General features: G+C 43.2%; 1 protein-coding gene across 2 annotated transcripts in view; it reads left to right on the top strand.

Annotated features, from left to right (window-relative positions):
• The window catches only part of Eogt (EGF domain specific O-linked N-acetylglucosamine transferase), a 33,680-nt gene extending 16,125 nt beyond the window's left edge, over positions 1-17,555 (top strand). For both annotated transcript variants that reach the window (XM_076567434.1, XM_076567435.1), the window contains exons 10-18: positions 119-222; positions 4,917-5,009; positions 5,380-5,451; positions 5,545-5,631; positions 6,646-6,714; positions 10,212-10,273; positions 13,635-13,754; positions 14,809-14,911; positions 15,400-17,555. In XM_076567434.1, coding sequence (XP_076423549.1) covers positions 119-222; positions 4,917-5,009; positions 5,380-5,451; positions 5,545-5,631; positions 6,646-6,714; positions 10,212-10,273; positions 13,635-13,754; positions 14,809-14,911; positions 15,400-15,546 — 857 coding nt within the window. In that variant the 3' untranslated portion in view covers positions 15,547-17,555. The remainder of the gene's footprint in view (positions 1-118; positions 223-4,916; positions 5,010-5,379; positions 5,452-5,544; positions 5,632-6,645; positions 6,715-10,211; positions 10,274-13,634; positions 13,755-14,808; positions 14,912-15,399) is intronic.
• The last annotated feature ends 527 nt before the right edge of the window (positions 17,556-18,082 follow it).

The following is an 18,082-nucleotide window of genomic DNA, read 5'->3' as shown; positions in this document are numbered from 1 at the left end:
TTGATTTTTAACTAGAAATTAAAAAAAAAAAACTGTAAGCAGAGGAGAATGGGAAAAAAATTGTTCTGCTTGTGCATTATTCTCTTGTTTAACTCGGCTCCCTCTTTCCTGACACTAGGTGTTAACATGTATCACCACTTCTGTGATTTCCTCAATCTCTACATCACCCAGCACGTTAACAATTCCTTCAGTACAGACGTGTATATCGTGATGTGGGACACCGTAAGTAAGCGTCTGCTCTCTCCGTTTGCACTGGCTTGGTCTTACTCTTCCACCATGTGCCTCTGACCTTGTGTGACCTTTCTAAGATGCATGCTTAAATATATGCCTACCCATCCATAGACTCACACATGTCTAGATGTGTTCAAATGTGTTTCTGTGGGTCCCCTGACATATGCATACGCACACGGGCAGGCACATATGGATGTGCAGTCCTTTGTTGCTGTTATTGTTTTGTTGGATTTTGATTTTATTCAAGGCAGGGTCTCATGTAGCCCAGGCTGACCTTGAATTGACTATGTAGCTGAGGATGGCGCTTTGCTCCTCTTGCATCCACTTCCAGATTGCTCAGATTACAATTTCAGTGCTGGGGATTGAACTCCAGTCTTCATGCGTGCTAAGCAAACACTCTGCCAACTGAGCCACATCCTGTCCCATAGATATGAGTGATCGACCCTAAGTGCTTTGAATTTCAGAATGAAGTAGTGGAGAATTTCCTTCCTTACCGCGTGGATGGAGTTCTCAAATGCAGAGTTCTAGTGTCTGCCTCAGTGCTCCGCCCAGACGTGAAGCCTGTGTGACTCAAGGTGGTAGCGCTTCTGCTTACCCTAGCCCTTTGGACTACCCCTCCCCCACCAACTCTGGAGATGGAACCCAGAGCCTCACGCATGCTAAGCAAAAGCAGGCACTCCAGCCCCTATCTTTTGCTTAATAGCAGCTTTCCAGCTGCAGGCAGCTTCATACTAAGTGGCCTGTTTTTTAGCTCACTGTCTAGGGTGCATCTTACACACGTATCTAAATCGGAAGCAACGTTGTCTGGCGCGCACCATCTGCGTTTCCAGAGAGCAAAGCACGCCAGCCGATTCATAAATAGTTCTGCAGACAAGGAGAAAGAAAGCATTTCCTGACCCTACTTCCTAGACAGTAAGCTTACAGTACAGTTGTCGCCATAGCTGTCTCAAAGAACTCTGGGGTGGCTTCAAGTCCTTGGAAAACTCGTTCTGCATTCCTGGCATGCTTTTGCTTTCTTTATCTCTGGCTCCGCACCCACTTCCCTTTCCGTCCAGAGTCCAGTTTTACCGCCACTTCAGGCTCATTTGTTGGCAGTGTTTCTGTGAGCAAGGGGGACAGTGTCCTTCTCGTTCCTTCTTTTTGCTTAAGTGGGCCAGTAAAACATTTCTCAGCAATTCTGCAAGACTTTAAAAAAAAAAAAAAAAGCCCTTAAAAAGAAATCACATCCATACAGTGAGGGATTTGGATCAGGATTTTTATTAGTGTATTTTACAGATAGGTGAGTGTTCTAAGGTAACCTAGTGAGGGGTGGAGCCGAGGATTCCAGCTGGGCTCAGAAGACACCTTCTGTATAGTCCTCTGAAGAACTTGTGAGGTAAAGAAAATCTTATCCCATGCCTTCTAGAAGCTTTCTCATAGCATCTTGCATGCCTGTTTACATCTTCCTTAAGTGGACTGAGTTAAAGCGAGCTAGCTTCTAAACATCCTGCCTGTTGGGTGTCTGCTAGGGAAGAACAGGGTTCATGGGTACCATGAAGATCCCTGCCAACAAGACACATGATTTTCACGCAGTAGGACTGTCATTCTGTTGGTATAAGAGGCATGTATGTATGTGAGCAATGTGGTTGGCTTCCCTGGTGTTACCCTGTCCTTTGCTGATCCTCTAGCTTCTCCCTTATAAACCTCCCCTCTAGGCGGACTTTTCTTTCCCACCAGTCAGTTCCCAAATAACTATACAGAGACTTATTATTAATTATAAATGCCCAGCCAATAGCTCAGGCTTGTTACTAGCTAACTCTTACATTTTAAATCAACCCATATTTCTTATCTACACTATGCCATGTGGTTTGGTACCTTTTCTCAGTGCAGCAAGTTCATCTCCTGCTTCCTCTGCATTGCCTGCAACTCCCAAGACCTGTGTTCCCCTTCTTCTTTGCATTCTCTTTTTTGTCTGCAAGTCCTGCCTAACCTCTACCTGTCCAGGTATTGGTCAGTCAGTTTCTTTACTAAACCAGTCACAGTGCCATATATTAACAGTGTAAAGGGATATTGCATACTCTTCTCTTGGTCCAAGAAGTCCTTGATAACTTCCCAGTCAAGTTCTTCATATGAGCTGCTCTGCTCAGTCACTCCAGAATCCAGTGCATAAAAGCCTGTGGGTTGCCTGGGGACCTTATTACATGATTGTAGTTGATTGATACTACGTGATTGTATTGTTCACAGTTGAGATTTTGTTAGCAAAGCCTTAAGTCAGTGGTTTTCAACCTGGGGTTCATGACCCCTTTGAGGGTCAAATGACCCTTTCACAGGGGTCACCTAAGACCATTGGAAAACACAGATATTTACGTTATGATTCATAACAGCAAAATTACAGTTATGACGAAGCAATGAAAATAATTTTATGATTGAGGGTCACTACACCATGAGGAACTGTGTTAAAGGGTCACAGCATTAAGAAGGTTGAGAGCCACTGCCTTAAGTTAACCAACACTGGTACTGCCACAGGGGGTCCCGAGGACCTAGGCCGTTAAGATGTTACTGCACAGAGCTCAGCACTGTGACTGTCCCCTTTAGGCACCAGGCGCCTGGGCAAAGCTGTCAGCCTCCTAAATCATTTAAGGCCACTTCTGATGTTGAGGGTTTGGAACATTTTTACTATTACTTTTTAATTATAGGGATAATAACTCATTATCATGAGGTCAGACATTACGAAAGCATGTGAGGTTTTCTTTTAGTCTCTTCTGCGCCCTCCAATTTCATTGTCTCCCTGGGCAGCGGGGGGAAGCAGTTAGCTTATGTGTAAGTCCCTTCAAGACTTTTTGTCTGAATAAATATAAATATATCCTTAAGCAAAAAGTATGAGAATTTGTATAAAGATCTCTATGTATATCATTTGTATAAAGATTTATTTATATCATTATATAAAATATGCTCTGAGATTACAAGGGCATCTTTCCATGTCCTTTTTTGAGTGGTGGCAGCATTTTTCCATTTGATGGATTTCCTGCATGTGTTCATCTCTCTTCACCCCACACTTCATTTGTTTCTGATTCTGAGCTATCTACTGGATGCTATAAACGTCTTTTCCATATGCAATATTCTCCCTGTATCTATGGGGGATTACTGCCAAGGTCCACTCTGGACACCCAAATCCTTAGATACTCAAGTCCTCTGTGTTACGTGGTATAGAATTGCATGTGACCATGCATATGCTGCTAGATGCTGTGAAACTACCTCTAGGTTGCTTACATACCCCAGTGCATGCAAACAATTGTTATACTACAGTGGTAAAGAGAAAAGGTTTGTATATATTCAATAAAGGCACAGTTACTTTTCTGAATATTTTCTACCAGTGTGAGTGAACCATCAGATCCAGAGGGCTGACTGTGTCCTTCTCTTCACACACTCATTCACCCTTTATTACTCCTGTGGGCAGAGTCCTACAGTAGTGTTTCTGAGGCTCTGGGCATGTTCAAATTTGAGATCTGCACAGGAGGATTTTCTGGTTTGTTTATTTGTTTGTTTTTTTCCCCTTGAGGAGTACCCAAGTATTCTTCAGTGTGAGGTGGAAGTTGCCCCTCCCACCACTGTGCTAGATAATTTGAATTTGTTTCTAGATGTGGTTATTCTCAAGAAATTCACAAGTTTCCTGGGAAGAGGCCGGTCAGAATCACTCTACTTTATTATTAAAATTCCTTTCAGACGTACCTTATTTTATCTAGAGTATTTTGTCTCAAGAACCTGTATAAAATTACTTCTTTTAGTTGCTCTTTATTTATTATTGAGCAACAGCACAACGGTTTGATTGTAGATGGTCATGAAGGGCTTTATTGGACTGTTGCTGGAGAAATCACTTCTGCGTCACGATATCTAGCAATTCTCCATACTTTGAATTATCTACAACAGAGGAAGCATAAACATTTCAAAATCTTAAAAAAAGAAAAGGATTCTCTAAACACAAAGAGACATAGCATAATGGACAAGTGACTGCAGACTTTGGAGTCCCATGACTAGAGTCTCCTCCGTCCCTTGGCTGAGTTCTTCGGTCTAAGTCACACCATTTTAAAATGGACCGAGCCCCTCCCTTTACCCGGTAGAGCTCATAATTAACTTCTGTCTTCCAGGAAGGAGATGCATTTTGGTAAACTCACTAGGACAGGTTCCCACTGAGAAGTAGCTGTCCTGGAGTAGATGAGCATGAAGTCTGAGACCACAGACTGGGTTTGACCACAGCCCTGTAACTCACTAGCTCTGCAATTTGGGCAAACTATTTGAATTTATATACGGTTTCCTCGTGTATAAAATGAGGCTGAGGACATCAGCTCGCCCATTAGAGTTGCAGGGTTGTTTGCTGAATTAATAGTCTATAGTGCTTAGAACAATGCCTGGGATGTGGGAAGCATCCCAGATACTGTTAGTATTATATGTTGTATAAATGTGGTGTTACTAGTGACATTATTAATGTGAATGGGGTATTGTCACGTTATTCATTATTCAATGGGGAGAATATTCATTTAGTGTTTAAGCTTTCAAGCCATTTGCTTTGAAATTTCTTTCCAAATGCAATCTACTTGCTATAATGGATTTTGCTCAGTGAGCATATTATTGTGTGTATAAATGATGTCATATGTATGTGTCCTTTTAAGCATCCTCTGGTGACACTAACTTCTTGTTTCTGCCTTCAGAGCTCTTATGGATATGGTGACCTGTTCTCCGATACCTGGAAAGCATTTACTGATTATGACGTCATACATTTGAAAGCCTATGATTCCAAAAAGGTACTGGAAACCTATTGAAATGTCTTTAAGTAACTGTCAGGTCCAAGTGACTCATATAATAAATATTTAATTTGAATTTCTCTTGGCTGTTACCATTGATTTCTGGCTTCTCCTTTTTTATTATCATTATAGCTAGACTTCTTGGAAATAAACCTTCAATCCTTTCTATAAACTTTCTGAAAATATGAATTTTATTTTCTTTGACATAGTTTGCTAGTTAGACTATTTTGGTAGAAGATGGAAAAGAGTTAGAATTTACTTTCTAAAATGAGGACTGCTATTTTGGCGTGAAGGATGCACTTACTTACTGTGCTGTTCTGTGAAGGGTGCACACTTACCATGCTGTCTTCTAAACTGTCTTCCTTCTTAGGTGTGCTTTAAAGAAGCCGTGTTTTCATTGCTGCCCCGCATGCGGTATGGCCTGTTTTATAACACGCCTCTGGTAAGCATCTAAGATGACCATCCTGCATTTTCAGAGATCATCTGAAATCCCAGGGAGGAGCATTCGCTGTAACATGACCTGCTTTTGTTTCAGATCTCTGGCTGTCAGAATACTGGGTTATTCAAGGCCTTCTCTGAGCATGTGCTGCATAGGCTGAACATCACTCAGGAGGGACCCAAGGTAATGGATGTGTTATGGATCTGAGTAGGCTTGGTTATTCATCTCTAATCAATGCCACCTTTGGAGAGAAACACATAACCAAGAAGCAGTGTTTGCTATGGTAATGTTGTCTGATCTGGAGTCCTCTGAATTCAGGAGTCAGTAGCCACTGAAAATAAGCTAAAGGGTACTGTAAGAATATGCGTTAGTCTCCTTGTCTTTGTCTATTTCTTTGCCCAGATCTCCCTCCCTTCTCCCATTTAATTCTTGTAATCCCTGCCCAAAACAATCTACTCTACCAACCATCAACCAAGTAATAGTGTAATGAGCAGGTTTTGTCTTCCATGGCTAAAGTGGATATACTTATGTCTACTCATAATCGACATATAATTGTACACATTCCTAGGGTGCAGTGTTATACTTTGACACAATATAATTATCAAAGCACTTGTGTTACCTCAAGCATCAATCTTTGTTGTGGTAACATTCCACTCTTTTCGCCTCGCTTTTTGGAAATAGACAATACCTTACTGTTAAGCCTAGTAACTCTACATGGGCATCGACACAGACCTCGATTCTCCAGTATCTGTAACGTGTCTCTAGTAACCACTCCATCTGTTTCCTTCCTTCCCTCCATCCCAGCGTCCACTACCCACCAGTCTATTCTCTGCTTTTCTGGTATTCTCCACTAGTCTGTTGTATACATTTATGACATCAGCTCTTTTAGCTTCTGCGTCTGAGGGAGAGCATGCAGTAGTTGTCTTTGTGTACCTGACTCACGTTAACATAATGCCTTCCATTTCCCTCCATGCTGCAATGAATGACAGGTTTTATCCCTTTGTATAGTTGAGTAACATTCCTGAGATAATGGTTAAGAAGTCAGGCTAATAGTCACCCTTCTCCAAGTATATCTTCAGTGACTTTCCCCTCTCTGGGAAATTGCATTTGAGATTTGGGGTTCATTTTATTATTATTTATTTTTTTTTTTTGCTTGAGCACATCTAATATTATTCTAACTTTTCATTTTGATCGCAGGATGGGAAAGTTCGAGTTACCGTTCTTGCACGCAGCACAGAATACCGGAAAATACTGAACCAAAATGAGGTTAGTGTTTTGGTATGAACTTTTAATATTATCATAATGACTCTGCCTTCCATGGCTAATGTACTGTTTTTTTCGTATTGCATTAAACGTCTTTATTTGAAATGATTGGTTTCTAGACATACATAATGGTCGATGCTTACTGCAACTACTGTCGTTAGCGCCTCCAAACTCCCATCCCATCCGGATCTGCTTTATTGTAAATGTACACCTGCACCAGCTCTATGTAGAACACAGGCAAAACCAAAGCCAAACAAAACTGTGAGTCCTGTCTGGGCTGCAGCAGGAGGCTGAACATTCTCCCTCCAGGCAAACTAGTAACAACATGCAAGCATGCCTTTTAGGAGATGATTGATCTCATTTGGTATTTCTGTAGCATCCGACAACACATACAATTGGAAGAGATTCCATCCATTTGAATGGCTGAACATCTTGGAAACTGCTCCTGGGCATCCACTTCATTTTAGCAGCACAAGATCATAAATAGCATCTGGTCTCATACTGGGCAGATAATCATGGGAGCCTGGACCTAAGACTGTTCTTCACTGTTGTTCCACTGTGAACCAAGAAGAGGTTGAGTGTATCTGTGACCCTGGACCATCAGGAAAGGGCAGGTCAGGGAACATCATTGAGCCAGTGAGAAGGAAGCAAGGCACAGTGCCAGCCCCTGCTGTGATGCTGGCCTGATACTTTCAGACTCTATGGGCAGACTGCACAAAAGTTTTGAGATGAGATTAGTAATTCAGCTCCCAATGGCAAGCCCAAGAGTACCCAGCATGCTGCTCTTCCTTTAAGACAGGTTATGGATTCCAAAGGGTATGCATGACCAGGGCAACAGTACGTTGACCACACTGATTAGTGAATAGAGAAGACTCAGGCGTGTGTGTAGCCCGGGCTGACCTTGAACCCACTATGTAGGCTTAGCTGGTCTTGAACTCACAATCCTGCTGCCTCAGCCTCCTGGGTGCTAGGAGTACAGCCTGGCTCCCAGGTGGTCTGGTTAAATGATGGTGACTGCAAACTTGCCCCAGCACAAGGTTTGTTGAGATAATCACGTGTGGTCGGAAATTAGAGAAAGGACTCATTCCAGGACTCTCAGAGACTTGGAATTCCTTTGATGTGAGTCCACCTCATTAAATGATTAAATCTCCTGCTACCTAATTAATTCTCTCCTGGGGAAAAAAAGGGATTGTTTGTAGAGGGAAACATCCATCTTGTGGCTGCTCATGTGTTGTGCAGTTGTGCATACATGTGTATAAAGTGGAGTCACTAATTAGATTGCATCCGACCATTCATATGCACTGCTTAAGAACAGAGTGTGGTGAGAAGAGCAGGATTTGGTTCCTCCCTCCCTTCCTCTCTCCCCCTCTCTCTCCTTCTGTGCCAGGGATTGAACCAAGGGCCTTCTTCATCTTGGACAGACTCCTTACACTGCTTCTGCTTCCTGCCCAGATCAATGCTTTCTGTGACTGTTGATGTTACTGTTGTTGTGTAGGACCACCTAGTAGAGATGCAAACCATCACAGTGTCAGGTTACAGTGCTGTGAGGGATGTGCAGAATCAGGATGCTGCTTTGATAGCATATTCCTCATCCTCTGTTACTTTCTGTCTGCCAGAATGATAGCCAAAGGAGATTTTAGAAATGACATAGAAATAGCAATTTTTTTTCTGCCAATACTTCAGTATTTCCAGAGGATGGGGCCCAAACTTGTTGTGGTTTGTTTGAAATGAGACACTGGATGAAAAGAGCCATCTCAGCATAGTGTCTGAAGCATTGTGTATTAGTTACTATGCAGCTCTGTGTTATTCATTAAATGACACTGTTTACTAGGCAAGAAAAGCCGCGAGGCACAACCAAACCCACTCTAAGAGTTTATTAGGGGGAGGAGAACAGAGGGGAGTGCTTAGGCCTATTTGAAGATCATGCAGGGAGAGAGAGAAGGGATAGATGGAACCCACTTTTTATAGGCTCCCCCTGTACATGCACATATGAGTTTACAAAGCCATGCCACACATGCACAGAGATTGTGCATGATCACGCTGCATGCAAATTACGTGATCATGAAGCACGTGGATTATGTAGGACATAAGGCCCTGGGATGACTAAGCTTCTTGCTTGGCTATTGGATGGCGCATATATGGTCATGTAGCTGGGGGAGTGGCCAGGAATTTCAACAGTGTGTCACCTCATCCTCAAAGCACCCAGTTGCTCTGAAGTTATAGGGAAATAGGATGATGAATTCAAGAGACAGGCTCAACATTTGAATTCAAATGAGGTCTAAAATAATAGACATAAATGATGTTTAATGCATACAAATTTTTATCTGTAAAAAATTAATAAACTTTAGGAGTTGAGAAGACGCCCAAAGTGAGTGCCATACGAGCCTGAAAACCTGAGTTTGACCCTCAGAACCCATATATACAAGATCCAGACCTAGGGACTGGAGAGATGACTCAGTGGGTAAGAGGGCTGATATAAAAGCCAGGCATGGCTGCATGTGCCTATAACCCCAATGTTGGGGAACTGCAACATGCAGATGCCGGAGCTCCCTCGCCAGCCAGCTGAGTCAGAACAGTAAGTTTCCGGTTCAGTGAGAGATCCTGTCTCAGAATATTAAAGAGGAGAAGGGCCTAGAAAAATGGCTTAGTCAATAAAGTGCCTGCTATGCAGGCATAAGGACCTGAGTTTGGATCCCCAGAACCCACATACAAAAGCCAAGAGTGGTGGCATTCTCCACCACAGCACCAGGAGGTGGGGTGAGCAGCAGAGACAGGTGGGTGCCCAAAGCTCACTGACTGACCGGTCTAAATTGGTGAGACAGGGAGAGAACCTGTCTCTGGAAACAAAATTGAAGAATCATGAAGGAGCAACAGCTGTTGTTGCTCTTGGGCCTCCAAATATGTACACACCTGCAGGCACACATTCACACATCCACTCTGACATGTACGACACACACCACACAAGTTAAAAAAAAAATAAACAGTGATGTAGAAAGTGGTGGAGGAAGACATCGATGTCCTCTGATTTCTGTTATGTATGAAGACAGGTGAATGCACTTTCTTTTCTTTTTCTTGGTTTTGGTTTTTCGAGACAGGGTTTCTCTGTGTAGCTTTGCGCCTTTCCTGGAACTTGCTTGGTAGCCCAGGCTGGCCTCGAACTCACAGAGATCCACCTGGCTCTGCCTCCCGAGTGCTGGGATTAAAGGTGTGCGCCACCACCGCCCAGATGAATGCACTTTCATATATGTACACACACACACACACACACACACACACACACACACACACACACACACAGCAGGTGTGGCTGGCTCCAGGGCAAATGAAGTGCATAGATTTTCTGCAGAGCAACATGTGAGGCTCTCCTCTGTACACATGGGCACTATATGAACACAGAACACAGGCACAAACAAAACAAATTTTAATTAAAAAAAAACTTTAGGATTTATAAAGGAAAGTAGCAAAGAATCATTCTGCACGTTCTTCTGTTTTTTTTCCAGCTGGTAAATGCACTGAAAACAGTATCCACATTTGAAGTCCAGATTGTTGATTACAAATACAGGTAAGCCTCGGCCTGGGCAGATGCTCTCACCTCTAGACTGAGCCACTTGCTGGTGGGCACGTAGCATTTTTGCAGTGGGCACTCTTGGCCCTTGCTGACCAAGAAGTGACACTCAGACACTATCATTAAGCAGAACGGAAGTGACAGGGGACTCGGGTTCAGGAGGGCTGCCGAGCTTTCTGAGGTCTCCTGTTCAGGTGCAATCTTATTTTTCTGGAGAAATAGTGAATCCAGATTTCCACTTGAAATTTCTGAATTTTTAAAAGTTAGCAGCTAGTATTAAATTTTAACATGTACATACATATATGTATATCTACATATAAGATATATGCATACACACCTGTATATATATATATATATATATATATATATATATATATATCCTGTTAGCTAATGGATTTCAACTTTGAAGACCATTAACTAAAAAATCTTATAAAGTATTTATATTTCTTTTTAAATTTTGGTAGAACCAAAAGGCTTAGAAAGAAAACATGCTTCTCACTGCTGTCTAGTAATTCCTGTTGGTTTGAGAGCAGTCACACTGTAAATCGCAGTATGTCTCCAGGTAGAAAGAAATCTAGTAGAGTAAGAAAGATTAAAAGGGGCTGGAGAGATGGTCAGTGGTTAAGAGCACTTGTTGCTCTAGCCAAAAACCCGGTCTTGGTTCCTAGCACTCACACGGTAGTGAACCAGCTGTTTACTCCAATTCCAAAGGTTCCAATGCCCCTTTCTGACCTCTGGGGGGCACCAAACACACATGGTGCTGGCCAAACACACACATTTAAAAAAAAAAAAATGAATAAATCTAATTTTAAAAATTCAAAAAGAAAGCCCCAGAGAAAAGCGACAAAAAAGTGAAGTTTTCTGTCTATTCCTCAACCTTCCTGTGATCACTATCCCAATTTATGACAGTTGATAGTTTTTTTTCTATCACACACACATACACACACACACCCTGCAGAGGGTACCTCCCATAGATGCACTTCCTGCAGCTACATAAGCTTGGGAGTGCTGCACCTCATTCATCAGCTCCTACTTCCTAAGGGGATGAATCCTTAAGGATATGACTGTGCACTGGCCACTGGGCTTCAAAGCTGAGATCCAGGTATGGCAGACAGTGTGCCTCTTGTGTTGAGGACCTCAGACACAGAATGGAGACACAGAAGCTGTGAGACAGCCCCTGCATTTTAAGGCTTGCTACCATGTTCCACTGGCCTTCACTCACCTGACACCTGCAGCAATGCTCTGAGGATGTAATGCTCCCCTGTTCTCACAGTACACTGGGCTGTGGTGGCTTCTTCCATTGGCACACGAAGACATGTGTGGCCAAGATGGAGGCCTGGCATCAACCTGAAGGAGCCAGAGAGGCACCTCTGATGCTGGGCTGTTACCTGCTTTCTAGGCTGTCTGAACATTTTCCCGGTGAAGCAAGGAAAATAAATCCATACCTTGTCAGTCTACGGTGATCATTAATAACTGATTAGCATTGGCATCTGTGACTTCCAGTCCAAAATGGTTCCAGTCCAGCTGGCAAGTCCAAGGGGTTTACCTGTGTTTACCTGAGCAAAGATATCTGTCTTACCTTCCTTTTCTACTGCTGTGGTAAAAATACCTTGGCAAAAACAACCTAAGGGAGTAAAGTTAATTTGGCTCATAATTCTGGCTACAGTCCATCATTTCAGGGAATCCAGGTGTAGGGACTTGTAGTAGCTAGTCACATTACATTCACAGTCTCAGAGCAGAGAGCAGTGAATTCATGCCTGCAGGCCAATGCGCAGCTTACTCTCCTCTTTTCCTTCAGTCTTGGGCATGGCCATGAAATGGCACCACCCATATTCAGGGTGGGTTTTCCCACCACAATTAACCCAATTAAAAAAAAAAAAAACCCTCACAATCTACCTACCGGCCAACCCAATCTAGACAGTTCTTCACGGAGACGCCCTTTCTGTGTGATCCCACAATGGGTCAAATTAATCAGAATTAACTATCACACCGTCCTTACCTTGGCACCAGTCCACATTCCAGGGCAAACGGAGACACCTTTTCCTGGTGACAGGCACACAGAAAGATTATCTTCCTTTTCTGTTTCTTTGTTTTGTTTTTGGATTTTTTTAAAAAGCTGATTTAAGAAAGAATTTTCCTTTCCTTCTTAGATCTTTATCATTCTGGACTTTGGATACAGTGGGGCTGGGAGCACTTGTTCTTCTATGATTATTCAGTCCCTCCTCCCCCATATTCCAGTTCTTATTCCTCACTTCAGTACATTTCTGTGGACTGGTTTTGAGTGGACATGTTTGCATCTGCTGGTGTTACAGGCATAGATCAGAGTTTCCCGGGCTCTGAGGGGGCAAGAAGGGAGGCGAGGATGACGTTTGCAGTGACCTTTTATGGGTCGTTGACATACGCCTGTCTCTCTCAGTTTTGTAACGGGCTTTTCAGAGTGGGCTTGTTTGGCAGAACGAAGCACACGTCAGCTGAATGCTACCGGTGTCTCCTTTGCTGTTACCCCTCCTATGTTCATCTCTGGAGCTCCCCCACCCCCCACATGGCTCCCTATGCTCGCACTCCACTGGTATCTTGACTTTAAAAGAACAACTGTGAAATCTTAGTCTCCTGCAAAGACAGACAATGGCTGGTTGCCTCTGAGACCATCTTAGGTATGTGGCATCGAGTGACGTCACGTCATTTATTCTCTTTTTAACGTGATTATTTTCTTTCATGTGTGTGGGCATTTTGCCTGCGTGTATGCCTGCCTACCGCGTGTGTGCTGTGACTGAGGGGGCCAGGAGAGTGTCTCCAATCCCCTCGCATTGAAACTACAGATGGTTGTGAACTGCCGTGAGGGTGCTGAGAATTGAACTCAGACCCTCTGGAAGAGCAGTCAGTGCTCTGAACTGCTGAGCCGTCTCTCCAGCACTCCCATTCTCGTGTTTTTAGAAGTTCTTTTATTACTTGATGGGAGTCGTTTTCAGCTTGGGCTATTCTGGTATCTCTTCAGCACTTGCTCGTTCTCCTTTTCCAGGAAGAGGGAAGAGCGGGGCTTCCCGCTTGCTCTGCGCTGCAGTATTATCTGCCCATTGGAATGGTACCTTTTATTTGAATTCTATCGATTTTTGTAATTACGTTGATATCATGTGCCATGACTTTTTTGATTAATGTTCCCTTGAAAAACAGAAATAAAAGTTTGTGCTTAAAGAATGTGTTATCAAAGAATGAATTAAGTTATTGAATACTGGAGCGCACCTGACGTCGTCATCACAGCCCAGATGTGGAATGTGACACAGTGTATAAATACCGTCACAGAGGATCATGAACTAACTCAGCCTTTGTCTCGCCTCTCTTGTGTTGTCCCATATTGCAGAGAACTTGCGTTTTTAGATCAGCTGAGGATCACACACAACACGGACATATTTATTGGCATGCACGGAGCTGGCCTCACCCACTTACTTTTCCTTCCAGACTGGGCTGCTGTATTCGAGCTGTGAGTACAGGTGTCGGCTCTTAGCTTAGAGCCGGGCTCTGAGCTAAGAGTTTCAGTGTGGGCACTAGCTAGCCTCATATACTCCCGCCAAGCTACATCATGGTGGTGTCTGGAAAGGAAAGCAACCTCAGGCTAAAGGGTCTGAGGTCTGCCAGTGCTCTTAGGAAGCAGACACCCCCTCCTTCCCAGTAGCCTCAGTACCATTCGCAAGATGTGAGTCTGTGGTTTCCCAAGTTCCCAGAGTTTCCCAGAGTTCACTACTGTGTGCCTTTCACACTATAAGCACTCCCCTCCCTGGGACCAGAATAATTACTATGCTGAAAGAGAACCGGGCGCGGGTGGTGGGGATAGCAGAGGCACCATCTGCAAAGGTGGATTGCTTACCCAGCATGTATGAGGCAGAGACGGGGAGGGGGGTGGATCCATAAAGAGACCATTGAAGGAAAGGTTGATATAAACTTCCAATACTCTGCACGACATTTTCGAGCTGTTAGCGAGGTAGGAGGTGACTGGGACTTCTGTCTTAATTCGTTTGTCCTAGAGGAAGAGAGGGGCAGATGGAAGAAAGGAGAAAGTGGAGGGAATGCCAGTGAGATACTGGAGCCCAGGGGACCTGGGGTGGGATTTTGCTTCCTTCATTAAGCAGCTGTTTAACCTTGAATGTGTCACCTCCCTAACTCCATTTCCCACATATGTAAAGATAATATCTTATAAGATAGTCTCCAGCTCACAGGCAGGAGGACCTATTGAATAAGGTGCCCACTCCTCGACCTTACTCTGTTCTTTAAAAATTAAGGCAAGGCTCTGAGAATACTCATTTAAATTGTTTTTGCCATGCTGGGGATGATACCCAGTGCCTTATGTATGCTACCACAGACCTCAGACCTATAGCTCCCAGCCCTGAGCATGTTTGTAAAATTATCTCTCTCTTTTTTGTTATTTACAAACCCTCTAGCAAGACCATATTTGGGGGATGGATTTCCCACCCTAGATTGTTACACAGTGGGCAACCCCTGGGAAAAAGCCTCATGTTGTGACACCCCTGTGTCCTTAGGTACAACTGTGAAGATGAGCGCTGTTACTTAGACCTGGCCAGGCTCAGAGGCGTCCACTACATCACCTGGCGGAAGCCCAGCAAAGTGTTTCCTCAAGATAAGGTAACATTCAGTCAAATGGTTTGAAGTCCAGTTATTAAAATGGGAGCCATCACTGAGTCTCAAAGATACACTGTTCTTCTCTTGAATAATGAGGCGTGCTTTATATTTGTAAATTGGAGAAAAGCTCCATATTGCTAAAACAGCTTACATTAGATTATGTATAGCAGCCGTCAGCAAACTGTAGCTCTATGGTATAAATCTGGCCCATCAATTGTTTTTTGTAAATAAAGTTTTATTGAGAGCAGCCACATTTGTCTGCATATTGTCTAGGCTTGCTTGTGCATTTCCTTGGCAGAGCATCTGTGACTGAGAACAGATGGTTGACAGTACTGAAAACATTATTGGGACCTCTGTGGGAAAAGCTTGCCAGCCTCTGTTGAAAAGCATGAGTTAAAATAGTTGTCTTAGTCAAAGTAAAATGATTTCATTTCTGTAGAGAAAGCGTATCCTCAGTGACTTTGGGAATGCGTTCTGGTTTGTCTCTGCAGGGGCACCATCCAACTCTGGGCGAACACCCCAAATTTACCAACTACTCTTTTGATGTAGAAGAATTCATGTACCTTGTCCTTCAGGCTGCAGAGCATGTACTGCGCCATCCACAGTGGCCATTTAAGAAGAAACATGATGAACTCTAGAAATGTTGTCTGTTTACAAGAAGAGAGCGTTTAAGCACTCTCACATCCAGACTCACAGTCAAAGGAGCAAAACAGCCTGCCATAGCCTCCTGTAAGATGAACTGTGACTTTTGACTTTCGACTACAGCTCAGGATAGCCTTGAACTAACGATCCTCTGAGCCTCCTGAGTGCTCAGATTACAGGTGTGTACCACCGTGCCTGTCTACAAAATTACTTTTTCTACATGAAAACATACGTTCAGGATATTTTGTCTTTAAGTCTTCCATGTGTTTATCGTGTCGTTGCTATTTGCCGATAGCAATAGTATTTTGCACTGAAAAAAGTTACTTTTATAGTTCAACGTTGGGCCGGTGCCCACTGGTGTTACAGAGCTTTCCTGTCGGGATACCAAAGTTGTCAACTGAAGCAGCTTTAGAATTTGTAAGTGTGTTTGTTAACTAAATATGATTGTGATTTCAGAGTGTTCCACCTTGTTGTTTATGTACTTGGATGAATTCAAAACTGATTTTGTATTTGCCATTGTCTATTTATAATTATGGTTCTAGGGCCTGGGGACATGGCTTAATGTAGAATGCTGGCCTTGCATGTATGGGGCCCTGGGTTCAATCCCTAGCAACACACATGCTCAACGCACACGCACATCCACACACCAGCATTAAGTCTGTGATTCTCAGGACCAAGCTATAAGACTGTGTTATAGATCAGTGTTTAGTCAGCTCCAGGTTATGTGCACCAAGAACCTGAATAAATCAAGCTGTTGTATTAATTTGTGTTCACATATCTCATTCCAATCATGTTCTCCCCAAATGTAATGGCAGTGTTAATAAGAACCCATCAGACCTTTCTACATACCATCTCTGCAGACCCATCAGCCATGAGAACATTCATCTTGACTTGACATGAAGTGGTAGTTTCCATCAGGCAGGCATTTCTAAGCACATACAGCTGTGTGCACCTCCCTCTGGCAGAGTGAAAGTAACCCTAATATTTGTAAAAACTGCAAGGTGGCTACACGAAGAGACTCTTTCCCTATTAAAGAAAAAAGTAAGGCCATTGAAAAAATAGTAGAGCTGTGAATTACCCAATCAGAACGAAAAGCCCTAAGAGAGTGGCCCTGAGTAAATGGGATGGCTGAAGAGCAGGCTTTTCCTTGAATGGCTTCATGTCTCCCTGTTGGTGAGCATCCAGCTCGGCAGTCAGAAACCATGGATTTGCTCTACTGTACAGTGTGATGTTTGCATCTTACTAACATTTGAGTCACTTGACGTAGACACTACTTTTAGTTTTTACAGTGGATTAAACAAATTGCCCCCAAAGGATTTTATTTTTAAATTTTAGAGATGTGACACCCCCCCCCCCCAAAAAAAAAACAATGTTGGTAACTGCACCTCCTCAGAAGTTTGCTGACTTTTGCTTTCAGGGCTTGGTAACAGAGCTGTACACTGTATTTATTAAAATATCGTTAGAGAAAACAGAGGCGCGCGATAGGCAAGACTTTTGATGGGTGTTAAGATTGTTTGGAAAGAATTGTAACATTGGGAACTGTTAGGTGACTGGTGGCTGTTGTTCTCTGTGCAGAGTCCCAAGTGAGCAGCGGGAATGGGGGGTGTTCTGTAGGAAAGGAGTGGGAGGATCATGTTGCCCAAGTCATCAAGGATAAACATCGGAAGACTGCCTCCGGAAAGCAGAAAGCCGTTTCATCCTCTTACCTCACTTCAAGCAGCACAGGACCTAAGCTTCCACAGACTACCTGGGACTTCAGTGACCGAGAACAGTTTCATAGTAAAATATATCTGAAGATTTTGCATTTAGACGGAATATACTTTATATAAATAAGAAAGTCATTTAATTAATTAATTAGTTATGGGACTTTTATCAATTTTTTTTGTGGGAGCAGAAGGTCTTCAAATTGTTGTAAAATTTAAAATGTAGACATAGCTCTTTTTATTAAGTCTGTACGGAGATGCCTGGCTTTGGAATAAAGCTTTCTATATTTCATTTAAATATCCGAACGTCTTCGGGGTTTTCTGCGTCTGAATGTCACATCCTTTGCTTTAAAAAAAAAAAAATCTGATAGCTTGTACATGATTTAAAAAAGTAATTAGCTCACTGATGAAGGGTTCAGTGCAATCAAAAATTACCTTACATTTAGTTAGCAGTTGTTTTATCTGATGCTTCCACAAATGTGGCCCTGCACAAGCCTTTCCAAAATGATGGGAGGATGGTGGCTCCTGATTTCAAGAGCAAGCCAGATGCTATTCAGTGATGTCCCCGAAGGTTCTAGGCCTTGTCATTCCACAGCCAGGTCTGCATTGCATTTGCTTGCCCATGCAGTCCACACCGAGCCAGCCGCCACGGTGTACCTGTCACGCTTACAGCCTCTAGGAAGACAGCTTAGGTTCCAGGAACTTAGGTTCTGGTAGAGGAGATGGGCACTAAGCAATATTAATGTAGAAAAGTGCAGTGTTCCAGACCCTGGTACTGTTGTGGAGAAAGCCAAAGTAAGAAAGGGGTGTGGAGTCTGGGCTTGAGTGG

Source organism: Peromyscus maniculatus, chromosome 3 (genome assembly GCF_049852395.1).
Source record: "Peromyscus maniculatus bairdii isolate BWxNUB_F1_BW_parent chromosome 3, HU_Pman_BW_mat_3.1, whole genome shotgun sequence".
NCBI lineage: Eukaryota > Metazoa > Chordata > Mammalia > Rodentia > Cricetidae > Peromyscus > Peromyscus maniculatus.
Note: the sequence above shows the minus strand (reverse complement) of the source record. Positions and strands in the feature narration are given on the sequence as shown.